Raw genomic sequence first — 24,540 nt, 5'->3', positions numbered from 1 at the left:
TGTGTGTGTGTGTGTGTGTGTGTGTGTGTGTGTGTGTGTGTGTGTGTGTGTGTGTGTGTGTGTGTGTGTGTGTGTGTGTGTGTGTGTGTGTGTGTGTGTGTGTGTGTGTGTGTGTGTGTGTGTGTGCGTGCGTGCGTGCGTACGTGCGTGTGTGTGTGTGTACAAAGCATGTACAAAGCATATTCCCACCATACAATTTACTCGGTATTGATCCAGCATATTTGTCTCCAATATATGTTTGCATGCCACTGGCTCCAGCAGATTTGTCTCCAGTATGTGTTTGCATGCCACTGTCTAGTAGTCAAATAGTCTACGAACAGGTCGAAAAGTACCTTGCGGAAAAAAATCTAATCTACGAATTCCAATCTGGCTTCAGAACATCCCACTCGACTGACACATGCCTTCTCTATTTGAACAACCACATCAAACAAGAGGTGGACGCGGGCATTTCATTCACAAGTTTTGTGTGAATGTATCTGAGAACGTATTTGAACACACCTGACGACCGGCGCTATTGATATGCAAAGTAGCCATTGGGTACTTAGCGAGTTGGCGCATCAGTCGAGTGCAGCACATTCCTGTGCATGTGCGTGCATGCGCTTCTGCTCACAAAAGCTTGGTTGCATGTCATGCAACCCCGTCCCATGAGCAACGCACCTCTACTTTCGACACTGTCAATCACTCCATTCTGATTGACAAGCTAAAAGCAATTGGTTTTGATAGTTTATCAGTGAGCTGGATGCAATCCTACCTGGAGGGGAGAGAACAGATGGTAGAGGTAAACGGTACTTATGCAAATGACATGTCATCAGCTTGTGACTGCAACTTGTTCCTGTTCGCGGATGACTCAGCCCTGCTGGTCTCTGACAAGAACAAGTTACAAGTTGAACAAACCCTCAGCTCAGAACTCGGCAGAATCTGCACCTGGCTCGCTGATAACAAACTATCATTACACCTGGGTAAAACAGAGTCCATTCTCTTCGGATCAAATAACAAACTCAGCAAGACCAACGGCTTCTCTGTTACAGTGGGTGACAATATTGTCACAAGGAAAGATGAAATTACATACCTGGGTTCCATCCTAGAGGCAAATCTTTCCTGTGACAAAATGGCATCCAATGTAATAAAAAAAAGTCAACCAACGAACAAGATTCTTGTACCGGATCTCCTCTCTGGTAAACAAAAATACCCTGAGGACTCTAACAGGAGCACTCACTCAAGGGTACTACGACTATGCTTGCACCTCATGGTACCAAAGCACCTCAAAGGCACTAAAACAAGATTACAAACATCACAAAACAAACTGGTCAGACTACTGCTTGACCTTACTCCTAGAACCCACCTCACCCCTGCCCATTTTGACAACCTAGGATGGCTTAGAGTAGAAGACAGAGTACAGCAACTTGCAATGGGCCTGGTCTACAAGATACACTACACCACTAAGGTACCCATGTACATGTCGATATACTTCCCAAAGGTCAGTGAATACCACGACCACAACATCCGAGGGAGTTCCACAAATCATGTCCAACCCAGATTTGGCTCAAATAAGGGACGAAACACGTTCCGCAATTATGCCACATCAATGTGAATCACTACCCATCTTCAAAACTGCTAAAAAAAAAGAGCACCTACAGTTCTGCAATTCGAAACCTGCCCCCGTAAATTTCTGAACCCCCCTCCCACCTACCCACCCCATCCTAATGTACAGTTCCCTCCCCCTCGTATGTATATATTTACTGTTAGGATCTGTTTAACAGTACTGTATATTTGCATATCTTGTATGTCACAAATGTAACAGTCAATCTGTATGTCATGTGACGACCCCCACTCTACCTGCTAAATGGAGAGTCTGACTCACCAGGAAGCATGGTGGAGTGGGTGGCTCGTTAACTGTATGAGACTCACCTGTGCAGAGCTGAGCTGCCTGCACCTCAATATATGTGTCTCTGTCTAATTCCCTCTCTGTCTGCTTTCTCCACTCCCAGGCACAGGTTGTACCAACTACCAACCAGTGGAGGCTGCTGACCAAATTTTTAGGTGAAGCACAAATTATTATATTATATTATATATTAAATTATATTTTTAAAACATCCCCCACTGTGTGTCAGTGGTCAGTGGACACAGATGAAAACATATTAACATTAGGTGACAGCGCACCTGACCAGATGAAATCATATTAGGTGACAGCGCACCTGACCAGATGAAATCATATTAGGTGACAGCGCACCTGACCAGATCAAAACATATTAGGTGACAGCGCACCTGATCAGATCAAAACATTTTAGGTGACAGCGCACCTGACCAGATCAAAACATATTAGGTGAAGGTGACAAGGAAGCCACAGACTCATACCCCCCCGACACTCAACTAACCGCCTCGGACAGTCCTTCATACCAGTGGCCATCAGGCTCCACAAACAGTGGGCAGCAACTGCTGCCAGACATCGACCTAGAACTAATAGGAACCCAAGTAGGACAATAACACTACCTTATGCATACTGCACCTTATGTGGATACTGTGATACTGTGATACTGTGAATAATGAATAATGTATATTTCAGTTAGTTAGATAGTAAATTATAACACTACCTTATGCATACTGCACCTTATGTGACACTGTGAAAATATATTTCAGTTAGTTAGATAGTAAATTATATTGACCTATTTGTTTACACTGCTTGTGTTGTTTTCACTACCTGTAACCCCCCCCCCCCCCTTCCCCCATGCTGCTATGATGCCTGAATTTCCCCAAGGGGATCAATAAAGGAATATCTTATCTTATCTTAAAAGGAAAGATGAAATTCCCTACCTGGGTTCCATCCTATAGAGGCAAATCATTCCTGTGACAAAATGGGATCCAATGTAATAAAACTAAGTCAACCAACGAACTAGATTCCTGTACCGGATCTCCTCTCTGGTAAACAAGAATACCTTGAAGACTCTAACAGGAGCACTCATTCAAGGGTACTACGACTATGCTTGCACCTCATGGTACCAAAGCACCTCAAAGGCACTAAAAACAAGATTACAAACATCACAAAACAAACTGGTCAGACTACTGCTTGACCTTACTCCTAAAACCCACCTCACCCCTGCCCACTTTGACAACCTAGGATGGCTTAGAGTAGACGACAGAGTACAGCAACTTGCAATGGGCCTGGTCTACAAGATACACTACACCACTAAGATACCCATGTGCATGTCGAAATACTTCCCAAAGGTCAGTGAATACCACGACCACAACACCAGAGGGAGTTCCACAAATCATGTTCAACCCAGATAAAATAATTTAAAAAGTAAAAAAAAAAAAAAAAAAAAAAAAATTAATACAAAAAATAGTCATAACTTAGAAATGAGATTGCATAGGTCTATGAATCGATATCGCGATTCTGTTTTGATTAATTGCCCAGCCCTACAGTGTGTACAGTAAGTTAGCTTGGTGATTATCATTGTGATGTAGGCTAAGCTGGCTAGCTACTGTTAGCATACAAGCTTTTACAAACACTGTAGCCTACTTACTTTTTCATCCACAACGTTTTTTCTGATCCAGATGCATAAGTCCACTTCTTCATGTTGCTCAGTTGCTGGTTTATACTTCGGTCCTAATGTTGGCGCAAAGTTTAATTTAGCCTGACTTGACTTGTTATAGCTGTACAGCTTACTTCTACTAAACAACAACTAAACTACTACCTTGCTCTTTCAAACAGTCAAAACGGGTCCATCTGCAGGGTCGGAGGTTAGGTTTAGCTCTGGCCAATCTCAAGTTTCTCAAGTTTCTTTATTAGTTGTCATACAGAAGTACAGAATACTTTTATACAAAATGCTTCTTTCTGTTACAGGATTCAGGCAGCATTGTAGAGCAGCTGATTGATCAGGATCCATGGAATATAAATGCAGGCCTCCAACCAGTCAACCAAGCAGCACAGAGGCAGTCTGGACCTGTACAGCTACTAGGGATGGGTACCGACCCACTGTTCACATTTGAACCGATACGGTACCGGTACCGGTACCTGTGAATTGATACCGGTACCCAATGGTACCTTTTTTCGGTACTTTAGTCTCTAAAAATTTAATCTACCGACCTCAGTTGTGAAAAGAAAAATCCAAACTTCTAATAACACTTTCGACCGTTTTCGGCTTGCCATTGCCCCGACTGCTTTGTTGTTGAATCAAGTAAAATCCTAGGTGAGCGTATATTGTGCGTGTGAACGTTGACGTGAAGAAAAAAAAGTAATAAAGTAAAAAAGAAAGTAAAAACTATTTATATATATATTTTTTTTACAGTACCGAAATCTGGCACAGACGGATCTCACGTGAATCGGTACTCGGTAGTACCGACGTGATTCTGTAGGTACCTTTAAAAGTACCTAATTCGGTACCCATCCCTAACAGCTACTCCACTCAACCAAGGTGTGGAGAGGGAGAGGGAGGGAGAGAGAGAGAGAGAGAGAGAGAGAGAGAGAGAGAGAGAGAGAGAGAGAGAGAGAGAGAGAGAGAGAGAGAGAGAGAGAGAGAGAGAGAGAGGGGAGGGGAAGTGTGTGTGTATGTGTGTGGGGGGGGGTTGTTGCTGTTGGAACACAAGGTAGGCATGGATATACAAGCAAACTGTAGGGGGTCTAGGGTCATTTTCCATTTAGCTTTGAATCAGGAAATGAAAGAACTGCCAATTACAGGGCCCAAAAATAGCCTACATGAGTTATCTCCCGGCAGAAGACAGGGAGAAGAAGAAGAAGAAGAAGAGAGGGGCGAAGGAGAAGTTGCGAGAGGAGCTGTCGACCCGCGTCTGACCCACATCTGTCTCTCTGTCAGTTTTCATGTTTCGTTTGCACATCCAACGAGAGAGAGAGAGAGAGGAGAGAGAGAGAGAGAGAGAGAGAGAGAGAGAGAGAGAGAGAGAGAGAGAGAGAGAGGGCTAAAAACAGAACAAAGACTCTCTCCCCTCTCGGCAGACTCACCAGATTCCCCACGGACAGCACTCCCTCAAACTGAGGCGTCATGGGGTAGTGCTCCATGGCCATGAAGAGGGTGTTGAGCACAATGCAGATGGTGATGGCCAGGTCCACGAAGGGGTCCATGACGATCAGGTTGACGATCTCCTTGATCTTCAGCCACGTGGGGCTGCACTCCCAGATCAGGAAGTTGTTAGAGAACTTGTACCAACACGGCGGACACTTGCGCTGGGACTCCTCCAGTTCTGGGAGACAACACAGCGCAAGGGGGGGGAAAACGACACGTCAACAACACCGCGGCGCAGCGGCGTGACCCAGGCGTAGCGCATGCAATTGGTATCAAGAGAGAGGAGAAAGATCCAAAACCATAAGGGAAGAAAACTAAACAAACACAAAAGAAAGAAGAAAACTGTATGCATTGTATGTATCTGGTATTGGTGGATAATGCAAAGCAGATAAAGCAGGAAATAACATGTCAAAATCTACTCAACCAATGACAGTGGAGCCCTAGTTGAGAGAGAAAGATGAGAGGAAAGTGAGATAGCTGGGTTAAAGTGGCAGTACCCTCCACTAGCGTGTTGGTTATGACGCTCATGACACTGTTCGCCCGCTCTTTCCGCCCGAAGGAGGTATTGAGCTGGTCCACAGACACCATCAGGGAGCCCGACAGCTTCTTCTTCACCTCAACCTCAGTAGTGGGCTGTCAGGGGGAGAGGAACAATCAAGCACCCAGCGGAGACGACATGAACACCAGCCCACAGCACCACCGGTGGCCGTCGGAGAGAAGTGCATGGCAGCGGTTGTCAGGATATTATACATGTATGGGGTGAAGGAGGATCCGTTTTTTGGACGGTGTGTGTGTGTGTGTGGGGGGGCCATGTTTGATTCTTGTTTTATATGTCAATGCTGGCTTCGAGGGAAAATATATATATATGTGTGTGTGTGTGTGTGTGTGTGTGTGTGTGTGTGTGTGTGTGTGTGTGTGTGTGTGTGTGTGTGTGTGTGTGTGTGTGTGTGTGTGTGTGTGTGTGTGTGTGTGTGTGTGTGTGTGTGTGTGTGTGTGTGTGTGTGTGTGTGTGTGTGTGTGTGTGTGTGTGTGTGTGTGTGTATGTGATGCTGGTGAAATCATGCAGGTCTCAGCCAGTGGGAACAGCAGTATATAAGGGATACTTAACCTAATTGTGTTGGAATGTAATGAGCTCAACTCATTTGAATAATAGAAGGAAATTAAGATACTGTGCAAGGAGAAACAGTTTCCGCATGAATGCATTTTTCAGCCCTGTCATGCAATAATGGAGTCTAATGTGCTAACCTTGCAATATAGCCATTAGGTTATAACTACAGTATATAATTATATATATTCTTTTAAATGCAATTTTTTTTTTACTAAATGTCTCCCAAATCTGGCAATTTTTCTTACAGTCACTTGCCAATTGAAACTATTATTATCAATATCATCCTACTGAAACCACACAACTTATATTGCAACCATCAAGTCAGGGCATAAGAGGTCAGTTAGTTTGAGATCCATCCAGCTATCATGCATGATCATGCACCAAGTCAGAGAGAAGGAGAGGAAAGTACAGTATAGACACCATAGGCACTAGTCTACTTCACTACGTCAATCATGCTCAGTATTCTGGTTTTAGGCTCTAGAATCTACAATGCTAACTACATTGAGGTACATCAAGGTTAATTCACTGGAGTTAAACTAGGGGGATATTTCGGGACACACAGAGAGGAACAGACAGACACGGACGGCAGCCCTCCTTCAACAACCTGATCCCAACCTAGACTTGGGGTATGTTTGCATCTAACGCTCTTACGTTATTCTGCGAGATGACTGACAATGAATAAATAGAGTGTGCTTAGGGAAGCGGAGAGTGGTGTGGTTGGTTCTACAGTAATAGCCCCCCCACCCTTCTCTCTCTCCCTCTTCCTCCTCTTACTGTACTGTAGCGCTACCCACACAGGTTAGCAGAGGCCCTGGCATCAACAACTCCTCATCAGTGAGCTAGTGGATCTTCCTCCACGACCGGAGGTGTTTTAATACATTATTATTCACTGTTTTCTTAATTTAAGGATTAACAGAAAGGGGTCAGTAACAATGTTAGGTCTTGTCTATTGTTAATATTGAGTCTTATTTCTAAGACTGTGGTAAAAGGTAACAGATGGATTTCATGCATTTGTTTATTAGCTGCTCGCCATGCTGTGGTCTAGATACTGTATGATGACATAGGTTGGACCCTGGGGAAAGGAGAAGAATGATATTATATAACATTGTGTGAATGCCTGTAGTAGAAGCGTTATAGCCTACAGTAGTAATGAATTTAACATCAGCACATTCAAAACACAGAGACAAATGCATCCATAACAGCAAATAGTGATTGTTGTTATGAATAACAGATTTTCTGGAAGTAGCTGACACCCAGTTTTTGCTAGCTAACCTATTTTCTATAGCCTTTCTCCGTTTCTCCATCCTTTGCCTAAGTTTTGGAGGGCAGCAGACACTAACAGGGGCAGGGGGGGAGGGGATGGGGTGGGGCCACGAGCGCTTAGCCAAGAGATACATACGGACTTGCAAAGATGAGAGAGTAGAAGATAGAGAGCCAAGAACAAACGAGAAGGGGCCATGCCTAGACGGACTCTATTCATTGACTTCCTTACGCTGTCATCAGTAGCTGCCTTATCTATTTTCACCTCAGGCAGAAGGCGTCCGCCGGGCCCGGGGCCGATCAGCGACACCACGCCGTTGCAGTCCACCGTGCTGTTCCTCTTGCCGTTGTAGCCCGTGTAGCTGTTCCGCCGGTACGGGCTGAACAGGGAGCCCCGGCGCTCCTCGCACTCCTCCACCGTGCTGTGCTCATCGTCGGCAAACTCGTTCTCAGAGCCCACGTCCTTCATGCGGCCCTTGAAGCTGAAGATGCTGCTCTTGCTGTTGTGGCGGGAGAGGAAGGGAGACCCAGGGATGCTCAGGAGGGACTGTGAGAGGAGAGGAGAGGAGAGGAGAGGAGAGGAGAGGAGAGGAGAGGAGAGGAGAGGAGAGGAGAGGAGAGGAGAGGAGAGGAGAGGAGAGGAGAGGAGAGGAGAGGAGAGGAGAGGAGAGGAGAGGAGAGGAGAGGAGAGAGGAGAGGAGAGGAGGAGAGGGGAGAGCAGAGGGGCCAGGAGAGAGAGGAGAGGAGAGGGTATGAGTGGAGGAGAGGAGAGGAGAGAAGGGGATATGAGGGGAGGAGAGGAGAAGAGGGAAAAGGAGAAGAGGGGAGAGGAGAATAGGGGAAAGGGGAGGAGGAGAGGAAAGAGGAGAGAAGGGGATAGGAGGTGAGGGGAGGAGAGGACAGGAGATCAGATGAGAGGATGGGAGTGGAGCAGAGGAGAGGAGAACAGGGGAGAGAAGAAGGGAAGAGAAGAGAGGGGAAGGAGAGAGGAGAAGATAAGGAGAGGAGAAGGAGAGGAGAAGCAGAGGGCGGTGAGTGAGATTGATGTATCCACCAGGGTGCTTTTGAGTTAGCATTGATTGCACCGTCATATCTGTGCTCTTTGTCATCAATTCCAGAGGTCGGGTGAGAAGCAACATCTGCTGGAAGAATTGAACCGTAGGGTGGAGGCTTTTCCCCCCAGGGGGAATATAATATATATATATATATATATATATAATATAATATATATTATATAATTAGGTCAGTGATACCTTACACCAGCAAGGTCACACACACACACACACACACACACACACACACACACACACACACACACACACACACACACACACACACACACACACACACACACACACACACACACACACACACACACACACACACACACACACACACACACACACACACACACACACACACACACACACACACACACACACTGATTCCACAGTGACTGTGACTATGCAGAGGGTGGACGTAAAAAAAGTTTGGTAATCCAGAGGTTTCCGATTCGATTCACGCTCCTCCCATGTAGCATGTCGAAGTGTCCTTGAGCAAGACACTTAACTCCTAATTGCTCCCGATGAGCAGGTTGCCACCTTGCATGGTTGCCTCCGCCGTCGGTGTGTGAATGGGTGTATGTGAGGAACAAAAGTGTAAAGCGCTATATAAAATGCACCATTTATATCAAATGCACCATTAATATCCGGTGAAAACGAATATTGCAAAACAAATGCAATGCTATTCACAGGCATTCTTTGACTATGTGAGAGAGCCGTTAGAACAGGGGTCAGGAACCTTTTTGACTGGGAGAGCCATAAAAGCCAAATATTTCTAAATATATTTCATTGAGAGCCATATAGTATTTTTAACGTATAATAAATTAAATATGTCTTACTTTTAATGCGACTTCTGGTGCTGCATGGTTTTGCTGATGGCCTTGTAATCTGGTTCATACGTGGTGAGGTTGAGCTTCATGCAGGCGTTGAGGCTTCCATCAGTTAAACGTGAGCGTAGGTTGGTCTTAATGTTCCTCATATGCGAGAATGACTGCCCACATGCATATGTAGAGCCAAACATGGTCAATACGGCAATACTCACGCTGCATTGTGTGGTATGTCACAGGAAGCTTGTTCCAAGTTTTAAGAATCAGCTGGTCTTCAGGTTGAAGATTTTTTATTTCTGTCCACTTGTGTTCCCTCGCCAGCTCTGCTCGCTATATCTTCAGCTACAGATACTATTAGCTGTATCTTCAAAACTAATTTCTGTTTACTTTAAAATGACACAGTATTATTAAGAAATATCACAAGTATTAAAAAAAAATAAATAAAAATGTTTTTTTTTTTACTCAAAAACTTCTGGGAGCCATATGCTGTCACCAGAAGAGCCATATATGGCTCGCGAGCCATAGGTTCCCGACCCCTGCGTTAGAACAATAGCCAGATGCCTGAATAATCAGATTCAGATCAGATCATCTGAATTTGTTGTCAAAAGGGCTCAGATAAGCTCAGATCAACCTGTCGCCCCCCTTTTCCCCTCCCCTACCCCCTCTGCCTCCCCTCCCCTACTGGCTCCTGTATTTTTGTTGTCTCTTACTGTGGCTCTATGTTCCTGTGTATTCATATTGTTTCCTGTTTCCCTGTGGTTCTATGTTTCTTTGTTTCTTTGTTTTTCTTTCCGCCTACTGTCAGCGACTTCGGGTTATTGAGAAGCGCTTTATAAAATAAATGAATGATTATTATTATTTAGAGCGCCTTGTTGTATTGTTACCGTTAGCAGATACTGTGCCGTACAGCACAGTGGGAGAACCAGTGGAGCCAGTGAGTGAGGCCTAAACAAAGCTGTAGGACTGCTCCCTCTGAAACATTCATGTAATCACTGTGAATAATTCAGGGTCCCGGTAGCAGTGCTGCTGTGTCTTTTGGCCACAATACCCCCCGTAGTATCAGAGCTCCAGCAACAGAACGCTGCCGCAGAGCTCAACATCTGAAACGCTCCTTATCTCCACTTCTCGGACTTCATCGGGGGCCAAAGCACAGCCAAAGAGAAAAAGCACTGTGTTATTCCTTAACGTCTGCGTTCCTTTCATGAGGATGTAAAGTGTTGTTATTCTAAATGTGGTGGTTCTGTCGCTTGCTGCTCCATCCTGACATCTCTTTTCACATCATAACACACACTGTACACTCTTGAAGAGGATACGTTGAAATAACACACGTTAACTAAACATACAGATGTGTATCTGTGCGGGTGTGTTTAGAAATGTGTTAATAGCAACATGATTTAAATCCAGGTTGTGTAGTTTTTTTTTTAACACAGCTGTATGTGTTCAGTTCAGTTCAATCAAGGCTAACATTTTTTTTTTTTTTTTCTATCAACTTATCAAGGCTAAGACCGCAATTCCCTTCCCTTGGCCCTACCCCATGTTTTGGAGTGCCCTTGACTGGGTAGTGGACTTCAGAACGGAGCTACAGTACAAGAGGAAGGGATTGAAATCTGTACCTGGGAAATGGGACACCACTCGGTATGTCATCAGTAGTAAAATAATAATACAACAATAATGGAACAGTATGCGTCTGGAAAGCCACATGAATCCTTGTTTTTCCTCAATATCCCCACAACACCTGCTATGTTATGAAACACCATCAGTTCACTGTAACCGGACAGGTCTCTCCTCCATTTTGCCCCGGGGAATGGCGTTCCATGACCCCAGCCACAGAGAAAACAAACCCGGAATGACGAACGTTACTGCTCGGTTTGTCCCATTGAGCGGTTTCACCGTATCTGATTGTTAGACTGACATAACCATCATGTCCAGCGTCAAAATATACCTAAAACAGTGGAAATTGTTGTTATAATCTCCTCAAAGAAAAAGATGTTATCACACGTTCTGCAAAAACCACATATGCTGATATATATGTAACGGTTGTGACATCGTCACCTTAAACTTCGATGCCCTGAGGGAGTTTCGAACCTGTGGTCTCCCACACCGCAGGCAACAGCACAGACCGCTATACCAAGAAGTGAACTCACTGCTTTGTAACATGTCTGTGTCTTTTAACACTTTCTGCGCCATACCCGACATTTCTCGGGTTATCTCGCCACGCCAGCGGTTGAGCTCCATACGGGTTTTCATAATTTTTTCTTTTTTCCGATTTTAATATTCTATACACTCTCACTGACCTCTGTGTTATCATTGGAACTCATTCAGAGACCTCGAGAGTGCAATGCCGGCCGAATCCTGCTAGGTGGCAGTATTGCCTACCCTTTGAAACCTTATTTCACACTGTGTGTTACATTTTATATGGTCCGGACGGAGAATTTGGACCCCGGCAAGTGAAACGCTTCATTCCAGCAACTTGGAACGCGTCCAGCACACTTGATGCATATTTTGTGCCATTTCATGTCAGGGACCCGATGGACATCAATACTGGAAATCGCAATCAGACAATTGGAATATTCATTTTGGAATAACTCCTAGCGAAGGTAAGGACTATATGACATCAATCCTACTTTGATCCAACAATGATTTCACATCGATCGCAACGATCAACGTATGTAGTATTAAAAGCGTATGCCGTTGCTGACGATCAGAGCGTCACAAAACGACCCCCCCCCCTTTGATGCCTTCATGATGAAACTTAATACCTATTATATACCTTTGATTTGGAAATAATATCGTGTCCAGGCGAGCAACACAAACGACTTTCGCAAAATGCACATAGCGCTCCATAACTCAGCTTCCAGGAATTAGCCTGGATCACTCTGAAACTATACAATATTCACCACGGGATAACACGCGAACGTATACATGTTGGAAGAGAGATAGTGACTGTCAAATGAGCCAGAGTATTGTCTCCATAGCTATAATATAGAATATAGATCAGGGGTGGCCAACCAGTCAGAGACTAAGAGCCACAAAAATTACTGTGGTACCACAAAGAGCCACACCATATACCAGCGTTTCTCAACCTTTTTTTTCAGTCACGGCACCCTTCATGTGTTTATAGGTCTCACCCTCTGGCCTCTGAAGTTGCTAATGTCTTTTTTATTTGGGCCTCACAGGGTTAAAAGTACCCTGTGAGACCCACGGTTGCAAAATTACAAAATCACTTTTAGCCATTTAAAAAAAGAATGTTTATAGGGCGGTCAGGTGGCGTAGCGGAGATTGCGCTCGTCACCAACGCAGGAGATGCTGGGTTCGAGCCCAGCTCTCGGCGTTGCTACCAGCTTGGCTGGTCGTTCATACTAATACAATTGGCAGTATTAGGGGGTGGGAAGCTGGTGGGTGGGAATCTGGCGTTGTGGACAGCGACGCCTACAGGTCAGGTCTCGGCGCTTGCTCAGCGGGGGCAGGACTTGGTGGAGATAGCGTGCCCTCCCACGCGTTACACTTCACCAATGAGAGTCCTCGCTGCCAAGTGAAAAGACGTCACTGGCAGTCGCCACACGTATCGGAGGAAGCGCGCGGTTGGCTTCGGAACGCCCTTGTACCGACTCGTAGGAGAACATGCATACAGCAGCCAGGTAGGGGAGGTGGGGGAATTGGCACTGCGACTAAATTGGGACGGGGAGAAAAACAGAAAATTGGAGAAAGAATGTTAAGCACATGTAGGCCTATAGTCAATTGGTCCTGTTGTTCAGCCTCACAATGCTATTTGATAGTAAATGTGTTTATATGTCCCACCCTCTGGCCTCTGAAGTTGCTAATGTTTTTTTTAATTTGGGCCTCACAGGGTTAACCTCTTAAGCCCGAGATATACAGTAAAAGTGTATATTTTCAGCATTACGTTTGTTTACCAATTATTTTAACTGTTATTAGTGAAATATAACATTATAGAAATCTCAGGGCATTGAGTCGGAAACCGGCGCATATTGACAGGAGGAAGTGGCACAGCCAAAAGTTAGTGTAGTCTTTTGAAGGAAGAGACTCAGGGCTTTCGAATTTCGAAAAACTACCCTACCCAGCTCACACCAGCCCCTGTCAATCATCTGACTTCTGGATTAACTTTTTTATTTCTCTTATTTTTTGGGATTATCTCCCACAAACCTGAACGTTATTGCCATAAAACAGAATGCAGTTAGTTTCTCTACCTTTCTGTGAACGTCTTGCAAAAAACGGTGTTGCAATACGATGAAAAATGGTGGAGAAATTTACATTATAAAAAAGATGGCAGAATTCAGTACTGTATCTACAAAACCTTCTGTTTAATAATCTTCCTTTTATTCATTTGCTTAGATTTTTCAGGTCTGGTCAATTTTAGCATGGTGTTATTCACAGTCAAAGAAAAAAAGATTGTGGGGCGGCGTGGCTCAGGGGTAGAGCGGGTCGTCCAATGATCGAAGGGTTGGTGGTTCGAATCCCGCTCAAGCCCATGTCCATCCCACTGCCCTTGTGTCCTTGGGCAAGACACTTAACCTACTTGCCTCGTATGAATGTGTATGCATGTGAATGAATGTTGGTGGTGGTCGGAGGGGCTGTAGGCGATGATTATTCGCCACGCTTCCGTGAGTCTGCCTCAGGGCAGCTCTGGCTGCAATTGTAGCTTACCACCACCGGTATGACTGTGTATGAACGAATAATGGACTCTGTGAAGTGCTCTGGTGTCACTGGGGTGTCATGAAGAGCGCTATATAAATCCAATCCATTATTATTATAAAGAAAAATTAAATAGAATTGATATTCTCCTTTGGTTCATTACAATTTACTCAAGCCTAGTAACAGACACACTATTTCTGACACTGATCTATTATGTCCCTAGATTCAGATCCCAAGAACATGCCAATGGACAATTTAAAAATAAATGTAAATGTTTATTCTATGTCCTTATGGAATGAGTGACATAAAGAAAAAAAAAGTAAAAAAAGGGCAAAAAAAATATATATATATATATTTTCTTTTTTGTATGGATGGAAGAGCCGCACATTGACGGGCAAAGAGCTGCATGCGGCTCATGAGCCACGGGTTGGCCACCCCTGATATAGATATAGCTCTGCAAACATCGTGACGCACAGTGAAAATGCCTATCTTTTAAAGCGTGGCCCATTGACTACAGGGATGAGGATAATGGCTGGCGCTGAATGAGTTAAGGGCAGTGTTAACTTTGTCAATGAAATTGATGACGAAAGATCTTCGTCAACGAAACTTTTTCCCGCAACGACAACGAGACGTGACGTCACGTTATTGAAGACCCCCCCCCACCCACCCAACCACCTCCAATGTACAGTCCCCCCCCCCCCCCACCCAGTGATGGGCAGTAGCTAGCTACAAGTAGCGACGCTACATAGCTTAACTACAATTCTCAGTAGCGTGCTGGTAGCTCGCTACTTTTTAACCAGGGTAGCGATCTCTGTAGCGGAGCTATTTATAGAATGAAGTAGTAACGTAGCGACGAGAAACGTTACACGCTACTTTCGGGAGAAACAGTCTAGACTAGAAGATCTGCGAGGAGAAAAAAAAACTCCCCGTAAAAAACCCACTATGATTGGTTGGTTTGTTTAGATATGAGTGACGACTCACGATTGGGTATGGTAGGCCAAAACATTACGGGTAGGCCAATCAGAGGCAGGATAGGGCGGGACTCCAGCAGCAAAGCAGGAAGTGAAAATCAAAACACAGACGTATTGAATGAATGCAATTTAACGGATGCGAAATGGCAGAGGGGTTCGATGGCATTGATGAAGATGATGATGTCAATAACAACAATGACTCTCCATGGCCCTATCTGGGACACATTTATGAGTTTGACTGAAAAAACGGCTAAAACATATGCTGCTCTCTCAACACGTCCAGCACTAACTTGAGGACACATTCAGGTGAGCTGATGAAAATCAACTGTTCCCAAACAGCACACAAGTCAGTACACTTTGTCAACAGCTTTAACTAAGATAGCTGCTATCATGATGTTTCACTGTAGGCAGAAAATGAACAATATTATTGGGGTGGAGAAAAGAAAAAAATATGGAAAAGCAGTGGTTCTCAACCTGTGGGACAGGACCCCCCAGGGGGGGTCCCCACATGATTTTGGGGCCATGGAATGTTTTGTGAGTTACATATTTAAATACATTTGGTCATTTAGCTGACACTTTCATTCAAAGCAACTTACAAATTGTGTACAACAAGTCAGTAGGAGTGGTACATATCTAGCAGCCAAGGATAAGTAGTATTGTTTGTCAGTGTCAAGCTTGAGTGTTATACTCTGAGTACATACTGTAGTAGTATAGACATATTAGCATAGTTGGTAGTAGTATATACATGGTAGCATAATACTAGTAAAATGAAGTAAAACAATTATATATATAGATATTGAAGAAGTGTGTAATACAAGTTCATGTTAAAAGGATGACACAAAAAGCCAGACCGAGGGCTTGTTTCAGTTTTATAATAAACAATCAAACTGAGAATTTTTTTCCTGCCTATTTGTTTGGTGGAAACTTGGTCACGAAGTAAAAAAAAAAAAAAAAAGTAGTGCAGATGTAGCTAGCTATTTTTGCCATGTTCTTGTAGTGTAGCTTGCTACATTTCTCTGGGGATAGCTTCCATTGTAGTTGAGCTATATTTAATCGAGAGTAACTTGTAGTGTAGCTTGCTACATTTTCCAAGTAGCTTGCCCATCACTGCCCCCACCTACCCAATCCAATGTACAGTTTCTACGCCAAATGTATATACTCTTTTTTTCTGGACTCTTTTTTGTATCACAAACAGTACTGTATTTGCAAATCTGGTATGTCATAAATGTATAGATGTAGCAGTACTGTCTATCTGTATGTCATGTATGTCATATATGTTACGATGAATTGAAAATGGGGGACCCTGATGTAAACAAGACGAAAATCTTTCTCTGGTCTGCATTCCCTTAACAATTGTATGTATTGAGCTGTACTGTACTGTACCCATTCTGCAATCTGTTAATAAAGTTTTCAATCAATCAATCAATGTGAAGCCAACGTCACTCAATTATTAATTAAATATCATTGACCACAACTGAGGACACAAAAATGTAGTTTACAAAAACCATGACGAATTCTCTCTTAATTTATGTTGACTAAAACAAGATGAGACAAAATAATTATAACTTTTAGAATAAGTCACGTTATTATTTCAGCATTTCCCATTTCTGTTTCCGGGTTAAGCTCAGCAGCGTTTATGGCCCACTAAAAGCCAAGCTACATAACATACGTGAGGCTAAAAACCGCGTCCCAGGTCTCTCGTGACTACAGCTTATACCAATAACCATGAACGGAATCTGCTACTCTCTCAACACTCCTGCGGCAGCCGAACAGTTCTACCAAAAGAACATAGCATTTAAGACGACAGAGGCTGAGAGGATGGCTAGGCTGCGACTGCGAGAAGAACTAATAGCCTGGGAGTCGGGACCTATATCCCAGACACAGACTTGCTCTCTTTCATCTGTGTACACCCACTACTATCAACATTACACATGGATACAACAAGGACAAGACCACGTTCACTTAAAAAGGTATGAAAAGAAAAGAAACAGACGAGTACTAACACTGAGATTGACCCTGCTATAAGTTATGAAGCCCTTTAGAGCTTGAAGTGCACTAAAACGTCGTAATGACTTTTTATTTTTCATATAATGTTGGGTACATGCTTAGTAGAGTTAGAACACTCCCAGTCTTAGGGGCTGTGATATTTTGTTACCACACTTTATGCACATAGAAGTGTGGTGGCAGGTTCGCTAAGCTAATGTTGTTACCCGAATGCTCTGATGGGGGCCGCCATTTTAAGTTTAAAATGACGTCAGCGATCTACGGTATGACTCGAGGGACAAAAGGGAATGTGTGTGTGACGTGTGTGAAATTTGTACAGTAGGTCCCAGTGAGAATTGCAATCAGTGTGTACTGTGTATTTACACTATCCTAATGTTCCTTTGTTGGTTAAAAAAAAATATAAGCAATTTAAATCAGAATATGTTCCATTCCATGTCTGACTATTTCTGAATCTATTGACCATTTCAAGGAATGTTTGGTTACTATTGAGCTTCTAGCCTTCTACTGAACTTATTGTGAATCAGCTGATAGGGTTTTGGCTAGACTATACTTAATAAATAGAATTGCATTATTTACAATAAAAAAATATAAAATGCCTTTTTTTCATTAGCGAAAACTAGACAAAAATCATCAGTTTTCTGCGACTAAATCTAGACAAAAACAAAAAAGACAAAATCGAGACTAACACTGACTAAGACTAAAATGCTCAGACATTTAGTTGACTAAAACTGACTAAACGAAAAATAAATGCAGATGACTAAATATGATGAAAACCAAAAAGGAGCACTTGACACATGACTAAGACTAAAACTAAAATGAAAATAGCTGCCAAATTAACACTGGTTAAGGGTGAGAGTGAGTTTAACCCATAGTACCGCTACTCACCCCAGTCACTTCACAACATCTGAAGTCCATTGTGACTGCGCTTCGCGGTACCATCCATTACATATATATATATAGAGTATATATATATATATGTATCATGTATGTAAAAAATATACAGTACATGTCACTACAGATATGTAAGTCCTTTATTTTCTCCCTTATACCCCTCCGTTTCGAGCCGTTTCTATCTGGAGGGCTAGTTGGAGGGCTATATGACCACTACCCCAATCTACAAAACAATCGGGACCCCCAGCTAAAGCAATACTTTGAAAAAAGTCCAGGTTCAAACATCGCAAAAGCTCTATATTCTGCATTCCCGCGGTTTCACCAGATATACACGTTGGTCCGTTCAGCGACCAGAGACCATGAACCCTCTCCTCCTCACCTGGTTCATGATGGAAGACTTCCGACCCAGGCGGTTGTCGGGGAAACGGAAGCGGCTCCTCTTGCAGCCGTCGTCCGACTCCGACTTGACAAACTTCTCGGTGTCGCCCTTCTCCTTGTCCTGCTCCTTCTGACGCCACTTCTTCTTGCGGTTGCGTCGCTCCTTGGCGCTCTTGGAGCTCAGCTTGGACATCTCGGAGGAGCTGCACGACAGGTGGCCCTCTCCGTCATCCTCCACCGCGTCCTCCGACACTGTGCCCGCCGAGGTCGCCATGGCAGCGGTCTGCCGGGAGACCCACGCAGGGGGAGAGAGACACAGTTAGAACAATGGGTCTCATTCCCGAACGAATTTACGACCAAAAATTTCCTCTTAGGCAGATTTCTGCCCATTTAAGACATATTAGGGCTGGTAGCGCGAGTCCCCACATTTTCCTGAGATCAGATTTGAGCGTGGCTGAGAGCAGATTTAAGAGTGCTGAGGAGCATACTTATGATTGATTGACTAATTGAAAATTGTATTAACTTGACAGACTGTGTTCTCATAGTGATTCCTTCATGTTAACACTACAGGCCTCCTTGGAATTAATTACTTAATCATAATTAAAATAAATATGACAATATTTGTACGATAAGAAATTACACATTTGATGTCGGAAAAATAAATAATATGGATTCATCTGATCACAGGGCAGCTGCTTAACCATATCTGAACCAGCTATTTTGGACAAATGTATAATTACTTTAATTACTCAGATATTCAAACACAATTATGCAATTATTGTGAAATGATTGAAAATAATAATTATTTAATGCCTTCTGTGGAATTTGTATTTCTTATTTGTTACACATCTGTTTTAATGATTAATTATATACATTTGAAAGAATGCAGGTCTTGGGTGGAGGGGTGGGTGGGGGACACTGTACAAGCAAAACTGTACATTGGAATATTGACAAAACCATACTTGGTCATTTACTGTACATTGGAGGGGGTTGATATAGCTATAAACCTGCATTCCTTCGAATATATCATTAATCAATTAAACTTATATTGAAATACACTATATAGCCTATACACCAACACTGAAATGACAGTGGATAAATAAATAAATAAGAACTAAAGCTAATCGCATGGAAATAGACTCATTAATATTCCATAACAAGTCTTGTGTGCGCCAGTATGGCCTACGTGTCTAATGAACAGTATAGGCTTAATATATTCTAGTTACTTGTTTCATTAGGATTTAGTAGATACTATATATGCTCTGCCTCTGCCCTACGTACAGTATAAGTACAGACTGTACCTATACTGTACGTAGGGCAGAGCATATAGTATCTACTAAATCCTAATGCAACAAGTAACTAGAATATATTAAGCCTATACTGTTCATTAGACACGTAGGCCATACTGGAATAATAAGCCTATTGCGTTCATTCATTACGCCGTAGGCATTAATGGAATAATAAGCCTATACTGCGCGCGTGTATGTGTGTGTGTGTGTGTGTGTGCGCATGCGCTGCGGCAGGTGTACCACGAGCTGTACTATATATGATGACAATACATTAATCTAATCTCATTTCGATGGGTCGCGCAAGACTCGCAAGGCACTTCCGCATCCATTTCCACACAGCTGCGTCATTACTTTGCCTTATAAGGAGCTCTGGAGGCGTTGTTTTGTATGCAAATGACCTGAACGGGAACGCGCTTTTGAGTTTAAGACATAATGTCATTCTCCAAGCAGATATCAGATCATATAAAAGGTGCAATTGTTTCAGCCCCTTAAGACATATTACCAGCACGTTCAGGACTCAGAGTGAACTTGTCATTGATTCTGTCTCAGTCGGTTCCAAGATAAGTCTTCCAAGAGAACTCTTTGAAAAATTTTGGAGAATGAGACCCAATGACATCACCGTAGGGCTGTCACTAACAAGTATTTTGTTATCGATTAATCAGTTGATTATATTATCGATTAGTCGATTAATCTAAACCATTAATTTACCAGAAAAGTCAACAACAATTGATTAAATTTGCAGTTGAATATTTCAAAATGTTTAATGAGTATCCTCATCCTTTTTAGTTTTAGATTTAAAAAAAACTACCAGCCAGAGAGACTTTTACCGGTCATAAATAGCTTTTTTATATATTCCCATGAATTATTATATGTATTGTGTGTTATCTCTCCACTCCACACTATGGTAGTGCTTGTGCCAGCACAGGAGATACAATTAAAATTTTTTTTTTTTATATATAGGCTATATACATATTTAAATCAATATCTTCCTTTTGAATAAAATAGGCTCAGGAATCAGGATTGTTAAAGCAAATTAGCGTAATCCATGTCAAAAAGAGTAGCATAGAACTTCCGGTTTGCGACGTTCTGGTGAGCAGCCACATGAAAGAGCTTCCGGTCTGTGAATATCAAGAAAAGGAAGTAAAACAATTCAAAGCGAAATAAAAAGTGACAATCCAAGGATATAAGAGAGGAGGAGGGATGAACACGAGAAAAGGTGAGAGAAAAGCGACCACAGAAGAAGTACAAATGGTGGCGCTGGAGATGATTCAGACTAGCATGACGCAGTGGGCAGCTAACATACAGGCTGACATCCAAGTTGGAATGCAGATCGCCCAGGACATGCGGGCTAGCACACGGGCTACCGAGTTAGCTAACCAAGCTATCCAAGCTAACATACGGGCTATCCAAGCTAGCACGCAGGCCTGGCTGGAGAAGGAGCTGCAAGTTAACATGGAAGTTAACACAGTGAATACGACGCAGCAAGGGATACAAGCTAACGTGGCGTTGGACCGCAGCGAGGCCTGGCTGGAGAAGGAGCTGCAAGCTAACATGGAAGTTAACATGGTGAATACGACGCAGCAAGGGATACAAGCTAATGTGGTGTTGGACCGCAGCAAGGCCTGGCTGGAGAAGGAGCTGCAAGCTAACATGGAAGTTAACACGATGAATACGACGCAGCAAGGGATACAAGCTAACGTGGTGTTGGACCGCAGCGAGGCCTGGCTGGAGAAGGAGCTGCAAGCTAACATGGAAGTTAACACGATGAATACGACGCAGCAAGGGATACAAGCTAACGTGTTGTTGGACCGCAGCGAGGCCTGGCTGGAGAAGGAGCTGCAAGCTAACATGGAAGTAAACACGATGAATATGACGCAGCAAGTGATACAAGCTGGTTCGGGAGAGATGAAATGGACGGCCCCCAGGGGAGGGACGGGGAGACGCTGGATACAAACGGCCCAACCAGGACTTGGGCACCGAGGTCGGCCGGACCATCCGCACAGTATTGTTGCGCACTTTCCCCTACTGTTGGTCCGAGAGGCCGGAGACTGTCACATGCTTTCCTCCGACGCATGTGCAGCCAGCCGGCAGCCAGCCTGGCCGCGCAGATTCTCACTGGGAGAGTGTAACGTGTGGGAGGCCGCACTACCTCTCTCCAGATCCTACCCTCGCTGAGCAGGCGCCCCGACCGAACTGTAGGGGTCGCTGTCCACAACGCCCAGGACCCACTCGCCAGCTTTCCCCACCCCCTAATACTGCCAATTGTATTAGTGTGAACGGCCAGCCAAGCTGGTGACAACGCCGGGAGCTGGATTCGAACACGCGAACCCAGCGTCTCCAGCATTGGTGACGAACGCAATCTCCGCTACGCCACCTGACCGCCCAATGTTATGACTTTGAACAGTCTGCCATTTCCACCGCAAAAGGCAAATAGAATTAACAATACGACGCAGCGATCATGAATATGCAAATCGACAAAATGTCGATAGGGTGACGAATCGTGACAGCCCTACATCACCGACATCATCATAGGTCGGCCTCATAAAGGCCTCCATCATAGTCAATCATTTCCAGTCTGTAATGGAACATGCGTTATGCTATTATAGTCAAATCTAATCTTTACGTATTCTATTAACACTTTGGGTGCCGTTCACGTAGACCTACGTTTCTGTGGCCCGACAGTTGAGTGCCGGGAACGTAGATCTAAGTTTTTCTCACAGTATTTCTTTTATTCGCTGTTGCCATTCATAATATATCGCGGCACCTTGTGCATACTCGGGCTCGCCGCTCTAAACCACATTTCATGGGTGCATGAGGAAGGATAATAACGATAATCTAGCGTTGATTTCAGGAAGATTCGATAATCAGGCGAAAAATTACAACGTGATAAGTGGATTCCACTAAAACGCTATTATCGCGTCTTTTTCCTGGGATTACTAAGAATCACCCAAACTATATTAGTATTCAAAACGGTAAAAAACGGAAATGTACGGATGAAAAAATAATCAGTTTTTTGCATGTTGACCAGAAGCAACTCACTGACAATCGACAGTGTTATTAGATCCATAGCTATAATATAAAATATAGGTTTAGCTCTACAAACAATGTGAGCGCTTACATGGGGTTAATGGGCGGCAAGGCCAGATGCACTTCCCGGAAGGGGCGTGGCACCCAATGTGTTAAGTATATTCAACAGTCACGCTGTCCCTGTGCACTGTATGTAATGTCCTGTTGTCAGTGTACCATGTTTGTCAGTCATATTGTAGACCTTTTGCAAGTTGTTGAAATGCGTTTGAACCGATGTCACCAAGACAAATTCCAGTAAATGCATTTTATTAGGAACATTTAAATATTTCTGATTGTGATTTTTTTCCAATGGCAACAGAGGCTGAACAGCAGAGAGGGGCTGAACAGCAGAGAGGGGCTGAACAGCAGAGAGGGGCTGAACAGCAGAGAGGGGCTGAACAGCAGAGAGGGGCTGAACAGCAGAGAGGGGGCTGAACAGCAGAGAGGGGGCTGAACAGCAGAGAGGGGCTGAACAGCAGAGAGGGGCTGAACAGCAGAGAGGGGCTGAACAGCAGAGAGGGGCTGAACAGCAGAGAGGGGGCTGAACAGCAGAGAGGGGCTGAACAGCAGAGAGGGGCTGAACAGCAGAGAGGGGCTGAACAGCAGAGAGGGGCTGAACAGCAGAGAGGGGCTGAACAGCAGAGAGGGGCTGAACAGCAGAGAGGGGCTGAACAGCAGAGAGGGGCTCACCTGAGCGTCCTCCTGCTGCCTCTTCAGCTGCTCCAGCATGGCCTTGAACTCCTCCTCCTTCCGGATCGCCTCCTCCATGGTGGCCTGGTTCTGCTCCTCGTAGGCCATGGCCACCACAGCCAGGATCAGGTTGACCAGGTAGAAGGAACCCACGAAGATCACCAGCACAAAGAAGAGCATGTAGGTCTTCCCTGCTGCCCTCAAGGTCTGTTGGAAGGAGGTGGGGGAAAGGAGAGGGAGGGGGGGTTAGCGTGTCAGAGACACTGATGACATAATATGATACATGACCTTTAACCCCTGTAAATCTCAGCGTTGGCCTCACCGCTCACATGACTCGTCAGAAGGAGGGGAGGAGAGGATAAATGAGAGATTCGATCGAGAGCCACTTGTCAGTGCCTGAATCAATTTGCAATGCATAAATGTCCATCACTCAAACTGTACCGGGTATAGCTTGGAGAGATGTGTACTCGACAGTGCTAATGGTTTGCTTGTGCCTCCCTGGAGTGTTGGGACAACCAGGAGCTTTGCCGTCCCATGTCATATTTGTCACAGAGGGGAGGAGGTAGAGATGGTAGCGATAGAGATGGTGGAGTCCTACAAGTTCCTTGGTTGGAGTACACCTTAACAAAAAACTGTACTAGTCGGACAACACTGAGGCGCTCTACAGCAGTGGTTCTCAAACTGTGGTACGCGTACCACTAGTGGTACTTGGTGGTACTGCTGGTGGTACTTGAAAACATTTCCAAAAAGGCCACTGAACTTAGAAGCAGGCCAGGCCAGTGTTTCTGGTTGCGGCAGCGCGATAGTTAGATAATCTAAGTGGGGAACAACCAGGAGATCACTGTGACAGAGAGTAATGCAGTCTAAACAGTCATAAATCTTTAATTCAACTTCAGCCCTGATCATAACCATTTATTTTTAGATTTCTTGTAATGTCAGATAAAAAATGAAATACTCCCACTTTTCTGAAAAGAGTTGGTGTTAAATCTGACATTACAAAAAATCCATCAAAATATGTGTTGCTGCTAATCATTGACACATGCCTAGCCTGTAATAATCCCCCCCAGAAAAATTTACTTTGCATTTGATATATTGTAAATATTTTACTTTTTGTGTGTTTTTTGGCATCACAATAATTTGTGATGCCATCATGCATGGGGTGCCTACTTCGGTGTCTATGTAGGCCTGCTTGTGTGTGTTTGTTTGTTCGGGGGGGGGGGGATTTTATTTTATATTTTATATTTATCTTGATATAATGTAATTTTGCTTCCTGGTGAATGCCACATGCAAGCCCCTTGAGGGTTTTTAGGCAATTCTCCTACACATC

The 24,540-nt window shown here is 44.0% G+C and overlaps 1 protein-coding gene across 1 annotated transcript in view; it reads right to left on the bottom strand.

The window, feature by feature from the left end:
- scn8aa (sodium channel, voltage gated, type VIII, alpha subunit a) overlaps positions 1–24,540 on the bottom strand; it is a gene marked incomplete at both ends in the record, with an annotated part of 99,758 nt that overhangs the window by 35,380 nt on the left and 39,838 nt on the right. Inside the window, 5 exon segments of the mRNA XM_084333161.1 lie at positions 4,958–5,196; positions 5,516–5,651; positions 7,619–7,933; positions 18,170–18,451; positions 23,214–23,420. Coding sequence (XP_084189287.1) covers positions 4,958–5,196; positions 5,516–5,651; positions 7,619–7,933; positions 18,170–18,451; positions 23,214–23,420 — 1,179 coding nt within the window.

This window comes from Notolepis coatsorum (assembly GCF_963971535.1).
Source record: "Notolepis coatsorum genome assembly, chromosome: 17".
In the NCBI taxonomy this organism is placed as follows: Eukaryota; Metazoa; Chordata; class Actinopteri; order Aulopiformes; family Paralepididae; genus Notolepis; species Notolepis coatsorum.
The sequence above is the reverse complement of the archived record's forward strand: the minus strand, read 5'-3'. Positions and strand labels throughout refer to the sequence as shown.